At 44.2% G+C, this 17482-nt stretch overlaps 1 protein-coding gene across 1 annotated transcript in view; it reads left to right on the top strand.

Annotated features, from left to right (window-relative positions):
- The window catches only part of SH2D4B (SH2 domain containing 4B), a 461445-nt gene that overhangs the window by 291078 nt on the left and 152885 nt on the right, over nucleotides 1-17482 (top strand). Inside the window, exons 5-6 of the mRNA XM_077454903.1 lie at nucleotides 5589-5796; nucleotides 10123-10250. Coding sequence (XP_077311029.1) covers nucleotides 5589-5796; nucleotides 10123-10250 — 336 coding nt within the window. The remainder of the gene's footprint in view (nucleotides 1-5588; nucleotides 5797-10122; nucleotides 10251-17482) is intronic.

The raw sequence follows: 17482 nt of genomic DNA, 5'->3' as shown, positions 1-17482 counted from the left end.
CCATGAGGAGTATGAAGTACAGTACAGTGTTGACTCTGTGGTTCCATGGGCGCATACAGTACCTGGTGTATTGGAAAGGGTATGGTCCGGAGGAACGCTCTTGGGTCTCATGCTCGGACGCACATGCCCCTGTCCTTCTCCGTGACCCCTCAAGCCTGTTGGTCCTCTGAGAGGGAAGGGTCATTGAGGAGGGGGTACTGTCAGGGCTGGGCTCAACACTTTCTTCTCAAAACTGGCCGCTCAGATGTCAGCTAATTGCCAGCCCCTATCTCTACACAGTGACTCACCTGTTGATGATATCCTGCTCGTTAGGCCTGCCTACTTAAGCCGTCCAGTCCAGTTGATCTCTGCCTTCACCTTGGTCACATCTCTAGAGATGCTCTCCTGTGTTTCTGTTTAAGACTTGCTTGGCTGACATTCCTTCTGGCTCCAGATCCTGCTCTACTATGCTCATCTCTGGCTCCTTGACGTTTTGGCTTGCGTGACTATTCATTCCGATTTCCGAACTTTGCCTATGTTTTGACTATGTTTACTCTATTTACCTTTTTTTATTATTATTAAACACGTTTGATTTAACTGTACTTCTGTCTCAGTCTGATTCATGGTTTCTGACAGTGGTCGTCTTATGGACAAGCACCCAGCTGATGAGTGGCCAATAGGCAGCTGAAAAGTGGGTCAAAAGCCTAATTCAGACACTACTTATCCAGAGAACTGGAGACCAGTACTTTAAAGAGTTATAAAGCATATGCAGAGGAATAACTTTCATAACTTTAGATTCATGTAATAATGGGACCTGACTCAACCTAATCATAGCAGTGGCAATCCTCCATCCCTAATATATGTTTAAACAAAAAAGGAAGAGGAAAGAATGGGACATTATATGAGGTATTTCACTGAATAAATATCTAGTTTATATTGATCATTGAAATGTTTATTATTTTCAAATCAAGTTAAAAAGTATCAGTCATTTTTGGTAAAAGACATGATATACTGTAAATATCAAGTAAAAAGACATAATCCAAGTGAATTGTTGTTTACAGTATATCATGTCTTTTAGCAGATTACTGATACTATTTAACTTGATTTGGAAATAATAAGCAATTTAATGATTAATATAAACTAGATATTTATTCATTGACATGCCTCATATAAAGTCCCATCCTTTCCTCTTCTTTTTTTGTTTAAACTTTAAATTAATTTGATTTAACCACTAGGTGTCCATGCTATAGCTAAAAGATGGCTACAGCGCAGACACCAATTGCCAGGAGGGCATCCCTGGACTGCCCACGGGCACGTATTGGGGAAATTCTGTGATTGGCCGTGTCCAAGGGACACGGCCAATCACAGATCGTGCTAAATGGCCAATCACAGCTTTCATTTAGCACTCAATCTGAGTGTCCAATGAGAGATGATCTCATATGTAAACATATGACATCATCTCTCATTGCCGGATCTCCCTCCTCACAGAGACAGCGTGTGAGGAGGGAGAGCGAATGGCTGCAGCGTCAGTATAATAAAAAAAAGGGAAAATAAAGTGCCTACAGTGCCATCTGTCCCTAGTGCCACCTGTCACCAATGCCACCTGTTAGAGACATCTGTCCCCAGTGCCATGTATTCGTGCCATCTGCCACCAGTGCCACATCATTGTCAGGTGTCATCAGTGCCACCTATTAGTGTCATCTGTCATCAGTGCCACATATTAGTGCCATCTATCATCAGTGCCACATCAGTGTTCAGTGTCATCAGTGCCACGTATCAGTGCCATCTGCCATCAGTGCCACCTGTCAGTGTCACGTGTCATCAGTGCCACATAGGAGTGCCATTTGTCATCAGTGTCACATGTCATCAGTGCCACGTCAGTGCCACGTGTCATTGTCCTGGTGCTCTAGGGCCTTCAAAAGTGTAATAGGTAGTCAACAAGTTAGATGTGTAATTTATGCTCCTAGAACATGTGACGGTGCTCCCTGCATGTTGGGCCTCTCTATGTGGCTAGGCTGTGAAATAGTCCCACACATGTGGTATCATAATACTCAGAAGGAGTAGCAGAATGTATTTTGGGGTGTCATTTGTGGTATGCACATGCCATGTGAGAGAAATAACCTATTATAATGACATGGCATCTTACTAAATACCTTGAAATGTCTACTTTCAAAAAAGGGGTAATTTGGGGGGTATTTGTACTTTCCTGGCTTGTTTGGGTCACTAGAAATTAGATAGGCCACCAGTACATCAGGTGTGATCAATTTTTTTATGATTTGCACCACAGTTTGTAGACTTTATAACTTTCACAAAGACCAAATAATATCCACTAATCCACTAAGAAAAATTTGTTGTTTTTTTTATTTATTTCATTCATAGCGAAAAAAATACAAAACCCAGAGATGATCAAATACCACCAAGAAAGCTCTATTTATATGAAAAAAAGGACAAAAAATCATTTAGGTACAGCATTACATGACTCAGTAATTGTCATTCAAAGTGTGAGAGCTAGGGATGAGCCGAACACCCCCCGGTTCGGTTCGCACCAGAACTTGCGAACGACCCCCGCGTTCGGTACGAACGTTAGAACCCCATTGAAGTCTATGGGACTCGAAAGTTCGAATTGGAAAGTGCTAATTTTAACGGCTAATATGCAAGATAGTGTCCTAAAAAGGGTTTGGCGACCTGCCTCCTGCCTCAGGGGACATGGGTCACTGCAAAAAAAAGTTTTAAAAACTACCGTTTTGGTGGGAGTACTGATTTTAATGACGATTAAAGTGAAAAAAAAAAAGTGAAATATTCCTTTAAATATGGTGCCTGCGGGGTGTCTGTAGTATGCCTGTGAAGTGCCACGTGTTTCCCGTGTTTAGAACAGTCCCTGCACAAAATTACATTAAACGGAAATAACACCATTTAAAACTGCTTGCGGTTTTAATGTTATATCTGGTTCCTGCAATATGGTTGAAAATCATTGAGAAACATGGCATGGGTAGCCCTCCCTGCCCATTACCAGCCTATTTGGGTCTTGTATGCATATTAAGGGGAACCCCGTACCCATATTAAAAAAAGGAAATGCGTGTGGCCCCCAGGCCCTATATACTCAGAACAGCAGTATACAGGCGGTGCAAACAAGACAGGGACTGTGTAGGTTTGTTGTGTTAAGTTGAATCTGTTTGTCATTTTCAACCGGTACATTTTTAAAGTGTAGCTCCAGTCAAAAAAACTATCTTTAAGCTTTTTGGAAAACATAGGGAAGGGTTATCACCCCTGTATAATTTGTTTTGTCGTCCATCTTTTTTCATCTCACTTGCTGCTGTCTCCTTGCGTTTGCAAGTAGGAGATGTTTGTAAGTTGGATGTTTGAAAGTAGGGGCCTGCCCTATATTATAGCGGTATGTACTGGGTACAGAGCACGCAGACAGCACGCACTATCTCCTAACACTACTGACTGCAAGCTCTATTATTAACCACTTGTTAGCCCAATGTTTACATAAAGTGAAAGATGAAGTTATGCTGAGTAAATAGATATCAAACATGTCACTCTTCAAAATTGCACATGCCCGTGAAATGGCGCCAAACGTCGCTACTTAAAAAATCCCCATAGGCGACGCTTTAAATATTTTTTTACTGGTTACATGTTTTGAGTTGCAGAGGAGGTCTAGGACTAGAATTATTGCTCTCGCTCTAACATTCTCGGCGATACCTCACATGTGTGGCACATGCGAGCACATGGGGACATGGGCGCTTTAATTTTTATTTTATTTTTTTATTGTTCATTTTACTTTATTTATTTTAGTTTGACATTTTTTTTCCCAAAAATATATTTTTGATCACTTTTATTCCTATTACAAGAAATGTAAACATCCCTTGTAATAGGAATATGGGGTGACAGGTCCTCTTTACAGTGAAATCTGGGGGGTCAATATGACCCCACATCTCACCTCTAGGCTGGGAAGCCTGAAATAAAAAAAAAAAAAAAGATTCTGGCTTTGATCGTACTGGCGAGTTGGTAGAAGCACCGGAGGGCGGTGAGGGGTGGGGGGCGTCTATGGCTGGGTATTTCAGGGTATCACCGAGTATGGCTGGGTATCTCTGAGTATGGCTGGGTATGGCAATTTATGGCAGGGTATTACAGAGTATTGGCGGGGTATTGGCGGGGTACTACAGAGTAATAGCAGGGTACTGCACTGCAGAGTAATGGCAGGGTACTGCACTGCAGAGTAATGGCGGGGTACTGCACTGCAGAGTAATGGCGGGGTACTGCACTGCAGAGTAATGGCGGGGTACTACAGAGTAATGGCAGGGTACTGCACTGCAGAGTAATGGCAGGGTACTGCACTGCAGAGTAATGGCGGGGTACTGCACTGCAGAGTAATGGCGGGGTACTGCAGAGTAATGGCGGGGTACTGCAGAGTAATGGCAGGGTACTGCATAGTATGCACTGGTATTGCAGAGTATTGGCAGGGAATTGAGGGGTTAAATTCGGTGAGCAGCGATGTGGGCACTGCAGATGCAGCCCACATCGCTGCTGACACCGATCTCTTTCCCCTCCGCTGTACCGATCGGTACAGAAAGGGGAGGGAGGAACAGGCGTCATAACATGACGCCGGTTTGTTTCCAAGTGATCACTCCGTCGTTTGACGGAGCAATCACGTGGTAAACGGCCGCTATGAGCGGCCGTTTACCGTGATGCGCCGGGTCCTATGGACCCGGCGGTCACGGATGCTCTCGAGTGCGCACACCTCGGGGCACGCGAGAGCAGAATTCTGGGAGGCCGTTAATTAACGGCCTCTCTGAGTTAAACAACCGCCCTGAAGCCGTTAATCGGCAATGGGCAGTTGTTAAGTGGTTAAAGCTAGATCACTAGCTATATAGGTGAGGTGAATATAGTGGTGTATACTGCAGTCAGGGCACAGACAACAACCACTACACAGCAGCAAGATAGGAAATCAGCCAAAAACGATTGGTGTGTACTGTGTTGAAGGTACACAGAACACCCACTGCTTCAGATGCAAAGTAACACACTACAGGAGGCCGCCTTAAAGGCGGCCTTATATAGTGTGGGGCGTGCACTACACAGCCTGAGCTATGATTGGCCACAGGCAGGATGCCTGTGGCCAATCATGGCTCTCCTCGCTGCCGGCGCTGCGATTGGCCAAGCATGCGGGGTCACAGTGCATGCTTGGCCAATCATCGGGCAGCAATGCACTGCGCCAACGCAGTGCATTGTGGTCCGCGCGCGCGTCACTCGAATTTTGACGCGAACGGCCAAAACGTTCGGAATTCGCCGAACGGCCGAACGGCCAATGTTCGAGTCGAACGTACGTTCGACTCGAACACGAAGCTCATCCCTAGTGAGAGCACTGAAAGCTGAAAATTGGTCTGGTCACGATGGGGGTTTAAGTGCTCTGTTGTCAAGTGGTTAAGAAATGTCAATGGTTTGTTTACTGTTCTACTAAAACAAGGAAGATTGTATTAGAATTCATGGGGAATTCTCATATTTGTCTTCGTAGGATTATGTATCCATGATTGCAGTGTTATTATGTATATTGCGCAGCACTGTAGGAACGATTCTGTATAATGACCAAACTTTGACCATTCCTGTTGCAGTACGCAAGTCAAAGGCTGCTGATGAAGAGCGCAAGCATAAAGCCCGCAGAGCACGAGCTGAATATCATCGCCAATCTCTCCGGGCCATCCAGAAAGGAAAGGTCGCTGGGCTTAGTAATCTTTTTCAGAATACTACTCTAAACAATGGGCAGGAGCCTATTCAAGAAATTTGCAGTACACCCCCAATCAAACTTCAACTACCAGTCGAGTAAGTAATGCATAATGATTTTCAGATTTTAGATTTTTAGGGTATAACCCCTTTTAGCAACTGCATTCAAGTTTTTGAAACCTCAGATAAACCAAACACATATATGAAAGATATACAGTATAGTATTGAAAAAAAATCCTGCAAGCAGCCAGAGATATTGTTGATGTTCCAATCCTCCTCCTTGTGCCCGTGAGTCACTGGATGAAAGTCCCAGCTCACTCTTCCAACCATGTACAGGAGCATCTGGACACTCCCCTCTGCCCTCCTCCTCCACTCTCTCTACCACACAAGCACAGATCCCCAGCCTCTGGACATGCCTCTTCGTCCACCTCCTCCACATTCTCAAGCAGTGATCCTGAGCTTCTAAACGCATGCAGCCTGGATTCTCCTCTTCTTTGTTCCCTCTTCTGTGCTCCTGGCCCCTCCCTCCTGTCAAGTACCCTCTTTGCAAACAGCTTGCTATGAGGACACCCGAGCCGAGCTATAGCACTGTGTGTCCATTCAGACACGGTGCTGCCATTCCCCCCGCCCCTCTCTTTCCTGATTGGCTAACTGACTTTATGTGACAGCCGCAGGAACCAATAGCACCACTGCTGTCCTCAGCCAAGCAGGAGGGAGAGTTCCGGATGAGGGGCTTGTGGACATCGTTAGACAGAGATGAGTTTCAGGTAAGTATTTAGGGGTTGCTGAGAAGGCTGCTACACACAGAAGGCCTTTTATCTTAATGCATAGAATGCACTAAGATTAATAAAAAAAAAAAAAACCTCTTGCCTTTACAACTCCTTTAACCACTTGAGATCCGCGCTATAGCCAAATGACGGCTACAGCGCGGATCTCCTTTTCCGGGACTACGTCTATTGACGCAGTCCCGTGTACGAGCGGCCTGCGCACCCCCTGAGGGGCGCACGCGGCGCGCTCTGTGATCGGCGAGTCCATGAGACTCGCCTGATCACCGATCCGTGCAAGGGGTCGATCCCGACCCCTTATCACGTGATCAGCTGTCAGCCAATGACAGCTGATCAGGTGATATAATGGAGCCGGTAATCGGCTAGTATTCCTCCTCGCGCTGACAGCGCGAGGAGAAAAAAAAAAAGCTGATCACCGGCGGCCGTGATCGGGACATCAGTCCCGATCACGGCCAGCAATGCAAGCGCCCACCTGCCCCCTGCCAGTGCCCACCTGCCCCCTGCAGTGCCACCCTAATAAAAAGTAAGTGCCCCCGTCAGTGCCACCCAGCAGTGCCCATAGTGCCACCCAGCAGTGCCCACAGTGCCACCCAGCAGTGCCACCCACAGTGCCACCCACAGTGCCCACAATCTGCCTCAAAGGTGCTGCACCCCAGTGCCGCCCATCAGTGCCCAGCAGTGCCGCCCATCAGTGCCCAGCAGTGCCACCTATCAGAGCCACCTATCAGTGCCACCTATCAGTGCCCATCAGTCCCATCTATCAGTGGTACCTATCAGTGCCCATCCGTGCCACCCATCCGTGCCACCCATACGTGCCACCCATCCGTGCCATCTTATCTGTGCCCATCTTTGCCCATCAGTGCCGCCTTATCTGTGCCCATCGGTGCCGCCTTATCTGTGCCTATTAGTGCCGCCTTAACTATGCCTATCAGTGCCCACCAGTGCAGCCTATCAGTGCCCACCAATGCAGCCTATCAGTGCCCACCAATGCAGCCCATCAGTGCCCATCAATGCAGCCTATCAGTGCCGCCTAATCAGCGCACCCGTTTGCAAAATTTTATAACAAACTATTAAAACATGATTTATTTATTTATTTTTTTTGCATCTTTTTTTGTTTGTTTAGCAAAAAATAAAACTCCGAGCTGTAACTAAATACCACCAAAAGAAAGCTCTATTTGTGGGAAAAAATGATAAAAATGTCATTTGGGTACAGTGTTGTATGCCCGCGCAATTGTCATTCAAAGTGCATCAGCGCTGAAAGCTGAAAATTGGTCTGGGACTGAGGGGGGTTTAAGTGCCCAGTAAGCAAGTGGTTAATATAGCTTTGCATTTATTAATACATAATTTTATTTTTTTAAGTGGTTGTAAAAGCTTAGGGTTTTTTTTTTACCCTAATGCATTCTCCGCATTAAGGTAAAAAACTTTCTATGCTCAGCTCTCTTCCCCCAAGCCTCCCCTAATTATTTACCCAAGTAAAACCTCAATACAACATTGTGCCAGAGAGCAGCAGGGCTGCTCTCACTCCTCACTGGACATGGAGGCAGCAGCTAGATCCATTGGCTCCTGCTGCTGTCAATCAGATCCCATGAGGAGGGAGTGGGTGGCAGGGCTGAGCTGCACTGTGTGTGTCAATAGACGCACAAAGCCCAGCTTGGGATATCGCCCACACGAGAGCCACCATAGGAAGAGGCGTCCTATGGTGGTACACAAAGCAGAGGAGGAGCCAAGAGCACCAGCGGGAACCCGAGAAGAGGAGGATCGTTGTATGCAAAACTTTTGCACAGCAAAACCTTTGCACACAGCAGGTAAGTATGACATGCATATTTTTGAATGCAATTAGGGTAAAAGTACCTGAACTGGGTTTGATTTCAGCCTCTTCTAATCACATGCACAGCAGAAGTCTGAATGGCAGAGGGAGGGTCAGAACTGGGAGCCAGTCAGTGAATACGGAAAAGGAGCTGACAATAGGAAAAATTAGAGAGAACTGAGGAGAAACATTATTGCTCTCTTACTGCTTCTTCACCGTCCAATCACCAGGCTGGGGGTAGCAGTGTATTTCTTAATTAGTGTCACCCATCACAATGTATTGCATTATGGACATGTTTAAATCTGAAGACTGAATACAAACAAATGCAAAATACTTCCTTACATGTACAGTATTTCACCTTTGTGATTACCGTAGATTTTTCCTGGGGTGCAGCTTTAAGATATCATATTCTTGTGATCCAGAAAAGCTTGCTCTGTTAATAGTTGCATGTTATAAGGAGGGTTACAATGCGTTTTAGAGCCTGCATTTCTGCAGACCCCATTCCATAGACTGACCTTTTTTTCCTTAGACCCCATACACACTATACAACTTTTGTTGTCTGATTTCCTTTAGATTTACCAAAACCATGTAGTGTAAGGACCTGCCTGATTGCATACAAATTTAAACTCTTATGCCGTGTACACACGATCAGAATTTCGGCCAGCAAAAGACCGATGAGAGCTTTTTATCGGAAATTCCGATTGTGTGTATGCAATTCCGATGCACAAAAACTCATGCATGCTCAGATTCAACTACGGGAAGGAAGCTTTTGGCTACTGGGTATTGAACTTCCTTTTTATAGTCCCGTCGTATGTGTTGTATGTCACCGCGTTCTTGACAGTCGGAATTTGGTGTGACCGTGTGTATGCAAGACAGCTTGAGCAAAATCCCGACGGAATTCCGTAGGGAAAACCATCAGAGCTTTTTCCGACCAAAATTCGATCGTGTGTACGCGGCATTAAGGTTTGACCTCATATTATATGGTTTTCATAAATCTAAATTAAAAAATCTGAAGCAAATTGTATAGTGTGTATCCAGCTTTAGACAGAGAAATTGCTATATTGCTGATGGTCCTCCCACCCTTCCTTCCTTTCTTTAAAATTTCTCTCTTCCATAAGCTCATCCAATTACCCCTCCAGACTGCTAGCTAACTGAGCAGATACTATCATATTGTGTTAATATAGCAAAGCTGTATTAAAACAATATGAGAACAAATTACAGGAAACCTAACTCAGGCACACAAATCTTTAGAGAAATAAGAAATAGGTTGGTGAGTCAATACATCAACCTGCCAGTATTGGTTTTAAGTTGCTTGTCCTTGTACATAATTTTTAAGCTTGGAAATTAGCTTTCTTTTTAAATTGTGATATTGTCCAACTGTATAGATTTCAGTAACTCTACTACACAAAATAAAGATGAAAGGCTTTGTAATGAGACAGCACTTCTGATTCAAAAAAGTCAAGCGAAGCTCCCCTTTGCCCCGTTTTGGATAAAGCCTGTGTGTCCCTGTTTGGAGGATTAAAAGAGAAGTATTTTTTTTTTCTTTTTTAGAATCATACTTACCCGCCTGCTCTAAGACTGAAAACCGAGCGATCAAACACCGCTGATCACTCGGTTCCCAGAGCTCCGTGAGCTGAGAGCTTATAGACTATCAGTCACCACTGTCTGCTCTGCCCCCCCCCCACACTCACTGGAACGCTGAGAGGGTGGTAGCCTCTCAGCGGCTCACTTTATGGGCAGCTATGGGCAAAAATGATTTGTGTGATATCCATTTTGGTGTTGAACATACTCAGATATAGGATAAGCAGTAAAATATCTGTGTTTTCCTTTAAGAAATGTATGGGAAAGACCAGCTCGGCCAATATCAAGGGAAGTCATCGTTCGTTGGTTTAAAGAAGAGCAGATCCCACTGCGTGCTGGCATGGAAAAAGACAGTGAGCAAATTGCAGCATGGTTCCATGGTAAGTTTTGAAATATAATTTTCTAATTGTAGATTTATATTTAGAACTATTTGCTGTCCATTCACAAGTTGAGGACAGTCTAGAAGGACCTGGGCTCAAAGAAATTGGGTTTATTAATGCTGGTCTTTAAAACCAAGGACATCTAGTGATAGGAAAAATTCCTGCAGGGGAAATCTCTAAATTGAAGATTAATATATTGCAGCAAAAACTGTTTTTAGGTTATCTTTTAATGGGCTTTTTGGTTATTTTTGGCTGGAATTCTACTTGATATTTTGTTAATCATTTTTGAATTTGCAAGATTTCTGCAGAAATGTGACAAGAAATGTGATAATTCTTTTGTAGCCCATACTAGACGAGAACCTGATTGAACTAATGTCTCAAAAACATTTTACTGTACTTGTTCAATAATTTTTTTAAGGAAAACAATCCAGAGTTAAAGGGTACAGTATGTAAGCCATAACAACTGACTTCTCACATTTGATCTCTGTTAAAATATATCAATAAAAGCACTTTGTTATGATGTTTTAATGTCCTTCTGCTGGTATGGTGTAGGCTTATCCAATATGCGTGTAACTGAACCCAAAGCATCCATGGAAATAATGTAACTGGGCCAAATCACTCAGTTATGAACAGAAGGCATGCATAGAAATAGGAAATGTTCCATAGTCTAATCCCATTTATTGAAGTAAAAAATGATAAAAGCCAATGCACTCACAATTTGTAATGAAATCAGAAATAACCAGAAAGCACCACTCCCACATAGTTACATATTAAGCGAGGTTGAAAAAAGACACGAGTCCATCAAGTCCAACCTATATGAGCGATTATACGTCAGTATTACATTGTATATCTCTGTATGTTGTGGTAATTCAGGTGCTTATCTAATAGTTTTTTGAAACTATCGATGCTTCCCGCTGAGACCACCACCTGTGGAAGGGAATTCCACATCCTTGCCGCTCTTACAGTAAAGAACCCCCTACGTAGTTTAAGGTTAAACCTCTTTTCTTCTAATTTTAATGAGTGGCCAAGTGTCTTGTTAAACTCCCTTCTGAAAAAAAAGTTTTATTCCCATTGTGGGGTCACCAGTACAGTATTTGGAAATTGAAATCATATCCCCTCTCAAGCGTCTCTTCTCCAGAGAGAATAAGTTCAGTGCTCGCAACCTTTCTTCATAACTAATATCCTCCAGACCCTTTATTAGCTTAGTTGACATGTGTTCCAAAGACTAGAAGTTATGTCACCAGATATATCATACCAGCAGAAAGGATTTGGAACATCAGGAGTGACCTATACATATAGAAAAACAAGTGTTTGACTCTTTTGCTGGCACTAAGAGTCATGTTTCTGAGGAGTGTGGGAGAGCACTGCTGGAAAACTGAAGTGATCATACAAATTTATCTTGTTATGCACATGTTTTGGACCTTTTATGCGCTGAGCACTTTATGCATGATCTTGAGATCATGGAGATCTTGGAGAAAGTAATGAATTTATTTATATTTGGGTTGTAGGCACTATTGTTGTATCAGCTAAAGTTTAAATATTGTTGTGTAACAAAGTGAACCTCTGTGATTTTTAAGGAATCTAAACTGGAAATTGCAGGAAGGAGTTTCAGCCAACTGAATGATAATCAGTGTGGGAGAATGTGTGTTATTTTAAGAACATAAAACGGGGTCTTCACTTAGCCCGATCTTAACAACATAGGATTGTAGAAATTTGGTATGGGTCAAACAAAGAAGTCTCTCTATGGATACAGCTAGCATGGCTGCGGATGGAGCCTGCAGGTTTACCACAATTGGAAGTTGTTTCATATGGTGGCACATTGAGAAGTGGAGGAGCCTGGAGTGCTGGCGGGGAACCCTAGAAGAGGAGGTTCAGGGCCGCTCTGTGCACTTCAATTGCACATAAAAAAATCCTAGTAGTGCGGAGGATGCGGAAGTGAGAGAGGTGAGGGGAGGGGCCTGACTACGGACCTCTCGAGGGAGATGGCGGAGGCCTCGAGGAACAAGCCAGAGGAGAGCACAGTGAGAGGGTGCTCCGCTCTGGCATAAAGAACGTGCAGCCGTGCCGACCCCCCTACCCCGTCCCCCCTCGCTTGAGCTCCGTTCGAGGTGTGCACTAGACCGGTGGCGGATCTGCTGGTATAGCTTCCCGCTCGGGTGAGAGTAGAGCGGGAACGCTGGATGAGAGAAGCATTACGGAGGTAGGAACCCCATCGGGAGGTAACAGCGCTTCCCCCGGAAAACCCCACGAACCTACAACGATCCCCTGCCTCCTCCGACAAGGAAATAAGGTCAGATCATTCCTTTTTTGGATTTGGTTCTAGAAGTGATTGTATTAGCCTGTAGAGAAGCGGTGAATAAAACGGACTGTGCTATGAGACAAGCAAAGCAGCGCTGCCTAAAATCTGAATGGTAACTCTGGTAACATAAAACTAGTTCCTAGGAGACAGCAGTGTGAATGAATGAGGGTCTGGATTATCTCATCTGTTTGAGGTTTGGATTTGCTTCTTCTCTATGTGTATCAGGCGATTTTAGTATCTTTCTGCCGTTCTTGCTCCCATGGTAGGTCGAAGAGATTTAAAGGGACAGTACTACATACACCATCTTTATATGTGATTTAAAATAAACACGGTAAAAAAAAAAAAAGGGGGCCTGCGAACCCGAAGGATGGCAGGGATGCTGTAGGAGATATTTCCAGCACAGGAACTACCAAAAACAAGAAAGGAGGGAGAAGGAAAAGGAACGAAGTGGAGAGCAGGAGGAGAGAAGGAGATATAAGTTTGCAGATTGAAGACGGGATCTAGGAATTTGGGCTCAAAGGATATTGTGCTAGGGGATCCCTGCCTATCAATTAGGCGGTATAATCACCCCGCTTTGGTGGAACAAAAGCAACCAAAAGGGACAGCGCCTATATTTTTCTATATTGCCGTAACAAAGATCTCTGAAGTGTAAAAATCCAGAGGGAGTCCGGCAGTAGGATAAGAGAAACCCCCAGCAAGAGAACCCCCTGAAAGGAGGACCCTGGAGAATCCTGGGGAAAAGAAAGATAAAGGAGAACATGAAGGGAAAAAACCCTAGAACGAACGAGCCTAAAAATGCAAGGGAGAGCTTGAACTCCAGCTCTATACAAAAATATTTAAAAGAAACCAGTCAAAAAAGCCCGGGATTCGAGGGGAGTCAAAGAGGGACGAGGGAGCGGAGGAAGGAGGCTGGAAAATCAGAGGGTGCAAGGGGCGACTCCTCTGGAGAGGATGAAGATCAGGAGAGTGGAAAAAGGAAGGAAGGGAGTCCCTCTCAGATACCCACAAAGGGGGAAATGCTGGAAATGTTCCAGAAACTAGAAAATATAATCAAAGCAGAGATTTTAACTGTAAGGAAGGACATGGGGCATCTACTGAAGCGAGTGGAGGAAATAGAGGAACAAACAGGAAAACAGGCCAGGGAAATACTGGAGCTAAAAACACAAGTAAAGAAAACGCAGGAAGCACATAGAGAGATCCGATACAAGTTGGAGGAACAGGAAAATCAAAATCGCAGACAAAACCTGAGAATTAGATCCCTGCCAGAACAACAGGGAGAAGAGCTGGGTGTAAAAATCGGAAAGATATTTAATCCCTTACTGGGAAAAGAAGAAGGGACAGAGCTAAAACTAGAATGTGCGCTGAGAATAAGGAAACCTCAAGGGTTGAGGGAAGAGGTCCCGAGGGATGTAATAATAAAGTTCCAGCTATATGAAGAAAAGGCTAAGATTTGGAGTAAGCTTAGAGGCCTGCCCCCAATTCAATACGAAGGATCAACACTACAGGTCTTTCAGGACCTGGCACCGGGAACGCTGGCACGCAGAAGAAGGCTAAAGCCTTTACTGGACCAACTGAGAAGTGCAAATATAAAATATACTTGGGGTTTTCCATCAGCGCTTGTAGTGCAGAAGGAAGGGAGGTCGTGCAAACTTAAAACCTTAGATGAAATAGAGGACTTTTGTAATAAAATAGGAATTCCAATCCCTCTGATCCCATCAGATCCCTGGGAAGTGTAGGGACTGAGAAATTTGGGATGGGGGATTGGTTTGCTTTGAGCAGATGGATAACTGTTTTCTCCTTTCTTTTTTTTTTTTTTTTCTTTCCTTGTTCTGATCCGCCCGAAGATAAGTTGATTATGGGGTGAGGGGGGGGGGGGGGGGAGGGACGGCTGGGGGGATGGGAGGGGGATCGGGGCCTGTGGGGAGGTGGGAGGAGAGGAAATGTAGTCAAGGTCATACCCCAGGAGATGGGGCTAGCAGAAGGAGTAAAACTCTTTATGCAAAGCAGAGGCCTGGATTGGGCCGGGGGGGGGGAGGGGGGGGGAGGGAGGTAAAGGGGGGAGGAGGGGGGGATAGGGGGGGGAAAGGTTCCTGGCAGGAGAGGGGAAGGGGGTATGAAATGGATAATAAGGAAGGAAAAAGAGGGGGTTATATGGTGAGGCATAAGGTGCAGAATAAACCCGCCTAGAGAAGGATATGATGGCCGAGATAAAGTTTGTGTCATATAATGTCAAGGGTTTGAATTCGCCAGAAAAGAGATTTAAACTGTTAAAAGAACTTCAACAATATAAAGCTGAAATAATCTTCCTACAAGAGACTCACTTAACACAAGATACAAATGTGAAATTGTACTCCGAAAAATACCCAAATTGGGTCTATGGAGACTCACCAATTAGGAGGGCTAAGGGCGTGGCAATCGCGTTTGAGAAGGACATAAAATACGAGGTCTCCGATAGGCTGACCGACCCAGAGGGGCGATACTTATTCTTAAACGGGAAAATAGGGGTTAGAAAAATTACCTTAGCCAATATATACTGCCCAAATAAAAACCCTGAGAGATATATGACACAAATATTGGGGAGACTTGCAGAGTTTAAGAAAGGAGATCTGATAGGGGCGGGGGATCTACATTTTTGTTTGGACCCTGCCTTAGACAGTACGTCTGGGGCAAGGGGGAAGAGTGCGAGAAGTATAAAAAAAGTGAGGCTTCAGCTGAAGCGAAGCCAATTGATAGATGTTTGGAGGATACAGCATGAAAAAATAAAAGACTTCACGTTCTTTTCCCCAGTGCATGGGACGTACACTAGGCTGGATTACATCTTGGTCGAACACAGGCTATTGGAGTTAGTTACAGAAACAAAAATAGAAATAGCAACTTTTTCGGATCATTCTCCAGTGGCTATGAAGCTGAGGTTACCCGGGATACAGAGACGCCCCTTTTCATGGAAATTAAATGAGGAGCTTCTCAGGGATAAGAAAACGGCAGGAAAGATACAGAAAGAGATAGAATTCTATTTCAGGACAAATGATACAGGGGAGGTGTCGGGAGCTGCCCTCTGGGAGGGTCATAAGGCTTATATTAGGGGTGTCCTCGTCTCCATAGGGACCAGGAAAAAAAAGGAAGGAAAAGAAGAGAAGGAGAAGCTTATGAGAGAGGTCCTTAGTTTGGAACAGGAGCATAAAAAGCAAGGGGAACAACAACAAGAGATCTTCCACCGACTGATTATTAAGAAAGAGGAACTTAAGGATGTATACGAGGAGGAAATGAGAAAGGTATCTTTGGGCAGAGTCAGAGAAAGGTATTATGGGGAAAACAAAATAGGAAAAAACCTAGTGAGACAGGTAAAAGGTAAAAGAGGGGCTAACTTTATAGATAAAATAAAGGATAAAAACGGCAGGATGGCACATACCTCTAAGGAAATAGCAGAAGTATTTAAAAACTACTATGAAGCTCTGTATAACGTGGAAAAGAAAGGGGTTCAGGGAAAAGGGGAAATAGAGATAATGAAAGAATTCATGCGAAAAGCCAAAGTACCCCGCTTGAACAATGAGGAGAGGGAGGACATGGAAAGCCCCATTACTGAGGATGAAATTTACAAAGCCTTAAGGGAGACAGCCTCGGGGAAAAGCCCGGGCCCAGATGGGTTCGTAATCACGTACTATAAAAAATTCAAGGAGGCCTTGGTCCCCCATCTATGCAAATATATTAATGGAATAGGTATCGAATATGATATGGGGAGGGAAACTCTGCGAGCTGTGATCTCTTTGATCCCGAAAGAGGAAAAAGACCAAACATTATGCGGTAACTATAGGCCAATTGCTCTGCTGAATACAGATGTAAAGTTATACGCTAAAGTAATTGCTACAAGATTAAAAAGAAATATGACAAAATTGATACATCCGGACCAAGTAGGGTTCATCCCGGAAAGAGAAGGCAGGGACAACGGAATAAGGGCATTGCTTCTTATCCAGGCCTTAAAAGACAGTGGGTCCCCAGGTCTATTCCTGTCAATTGATGCGGAAAAAGCCTTTGACAGGGTAGACTGGGGACTCATGCTAGAAACATTAGAAGAGATGGGGGTGGGCCCGAGGATGTTGTTTTGGATTAAGGCTTTGTATAAGAATCCACAAGCAATGGTTAGGGTTAATGGAGAATTCTCCACCCTGCTACAAATGGGTAACGGCACCAGACAGGGATGCCCACTGTCTCCCCTGCTGTTTGCGATTTCCCTTGAACCTTTGCTGGCAGTAATTCGGAATAACCCAGACATTACGGGAATCAGAATAGGGGAAGAGGAGCACAAATTAGCCGCATATGCGGACGATGTGCTCTTCTTTATTACAAACCCCAGGATAACGATCCCGAATCTGTTAAAGACACTGGAAGATTTTGGTCAGATCTCTAATCTAAAAATTAATCCAGGAAAATCCGAAGTCTTAAACATAAACATCTGTAAACGAGAAGAGGAGAGGTTGCGAACACAATTCTTTTTTCCATGGCGCAAAGAAATTAAATATTTGGGGGTCCTCCTGTCGAACACCTTAAGAAAGTTATACCTGAAAAACTATATCCCTTTATTAGAGGAAATTAAGAGCGAAATAAATAAAATCTCACCTAGCCCCCTTTCATGGCTAGGTCGGATAAACGTGGCAAAAATGATCCTAGTCCCGAAGATAATTTATAAATTTCAAATGATGCCCCTCGCACTCCCTGCGACTTATTTTACAGTCCTAAGGAAGATAATTTTGAAATTTATATGGCAAAATAAAAAACCGAGAATCTCGTACGCGGTATTAAGAAGAGGGAAAGAACAGGGGGGAGTGGCTGCCCCGGATATAAAAAGATATTATAACGCAGTAGTTTTGTCACGGGTGGTAGAGTGGGCAAAAGAGGAAAATGATAAAAGATGGGTAAGCATAGAAAACACGCTCTC

This window comes from Lithobates pipiens, unplaced genomic scaffold (genome assembly GCF_037356315.1).
Source record: "Lithobates pipiens isolate NorthernLeopardFrog02 unplaced genomic scaffold, aLitPip1_a1.2 Scaffold_25, whole genome shotgun sequence".
Lineage (NCBI taxonomy): Eukaryota > Metazoa > Chordata > Amphibia > Anura > Ranidae > Lithobates > Lithobates pipiens.
The sequence above is the reverse complement of the archived record's forward strand: the minus strand, read 5'-3'. Positions and strand labels throughout refer to the sequence as shown.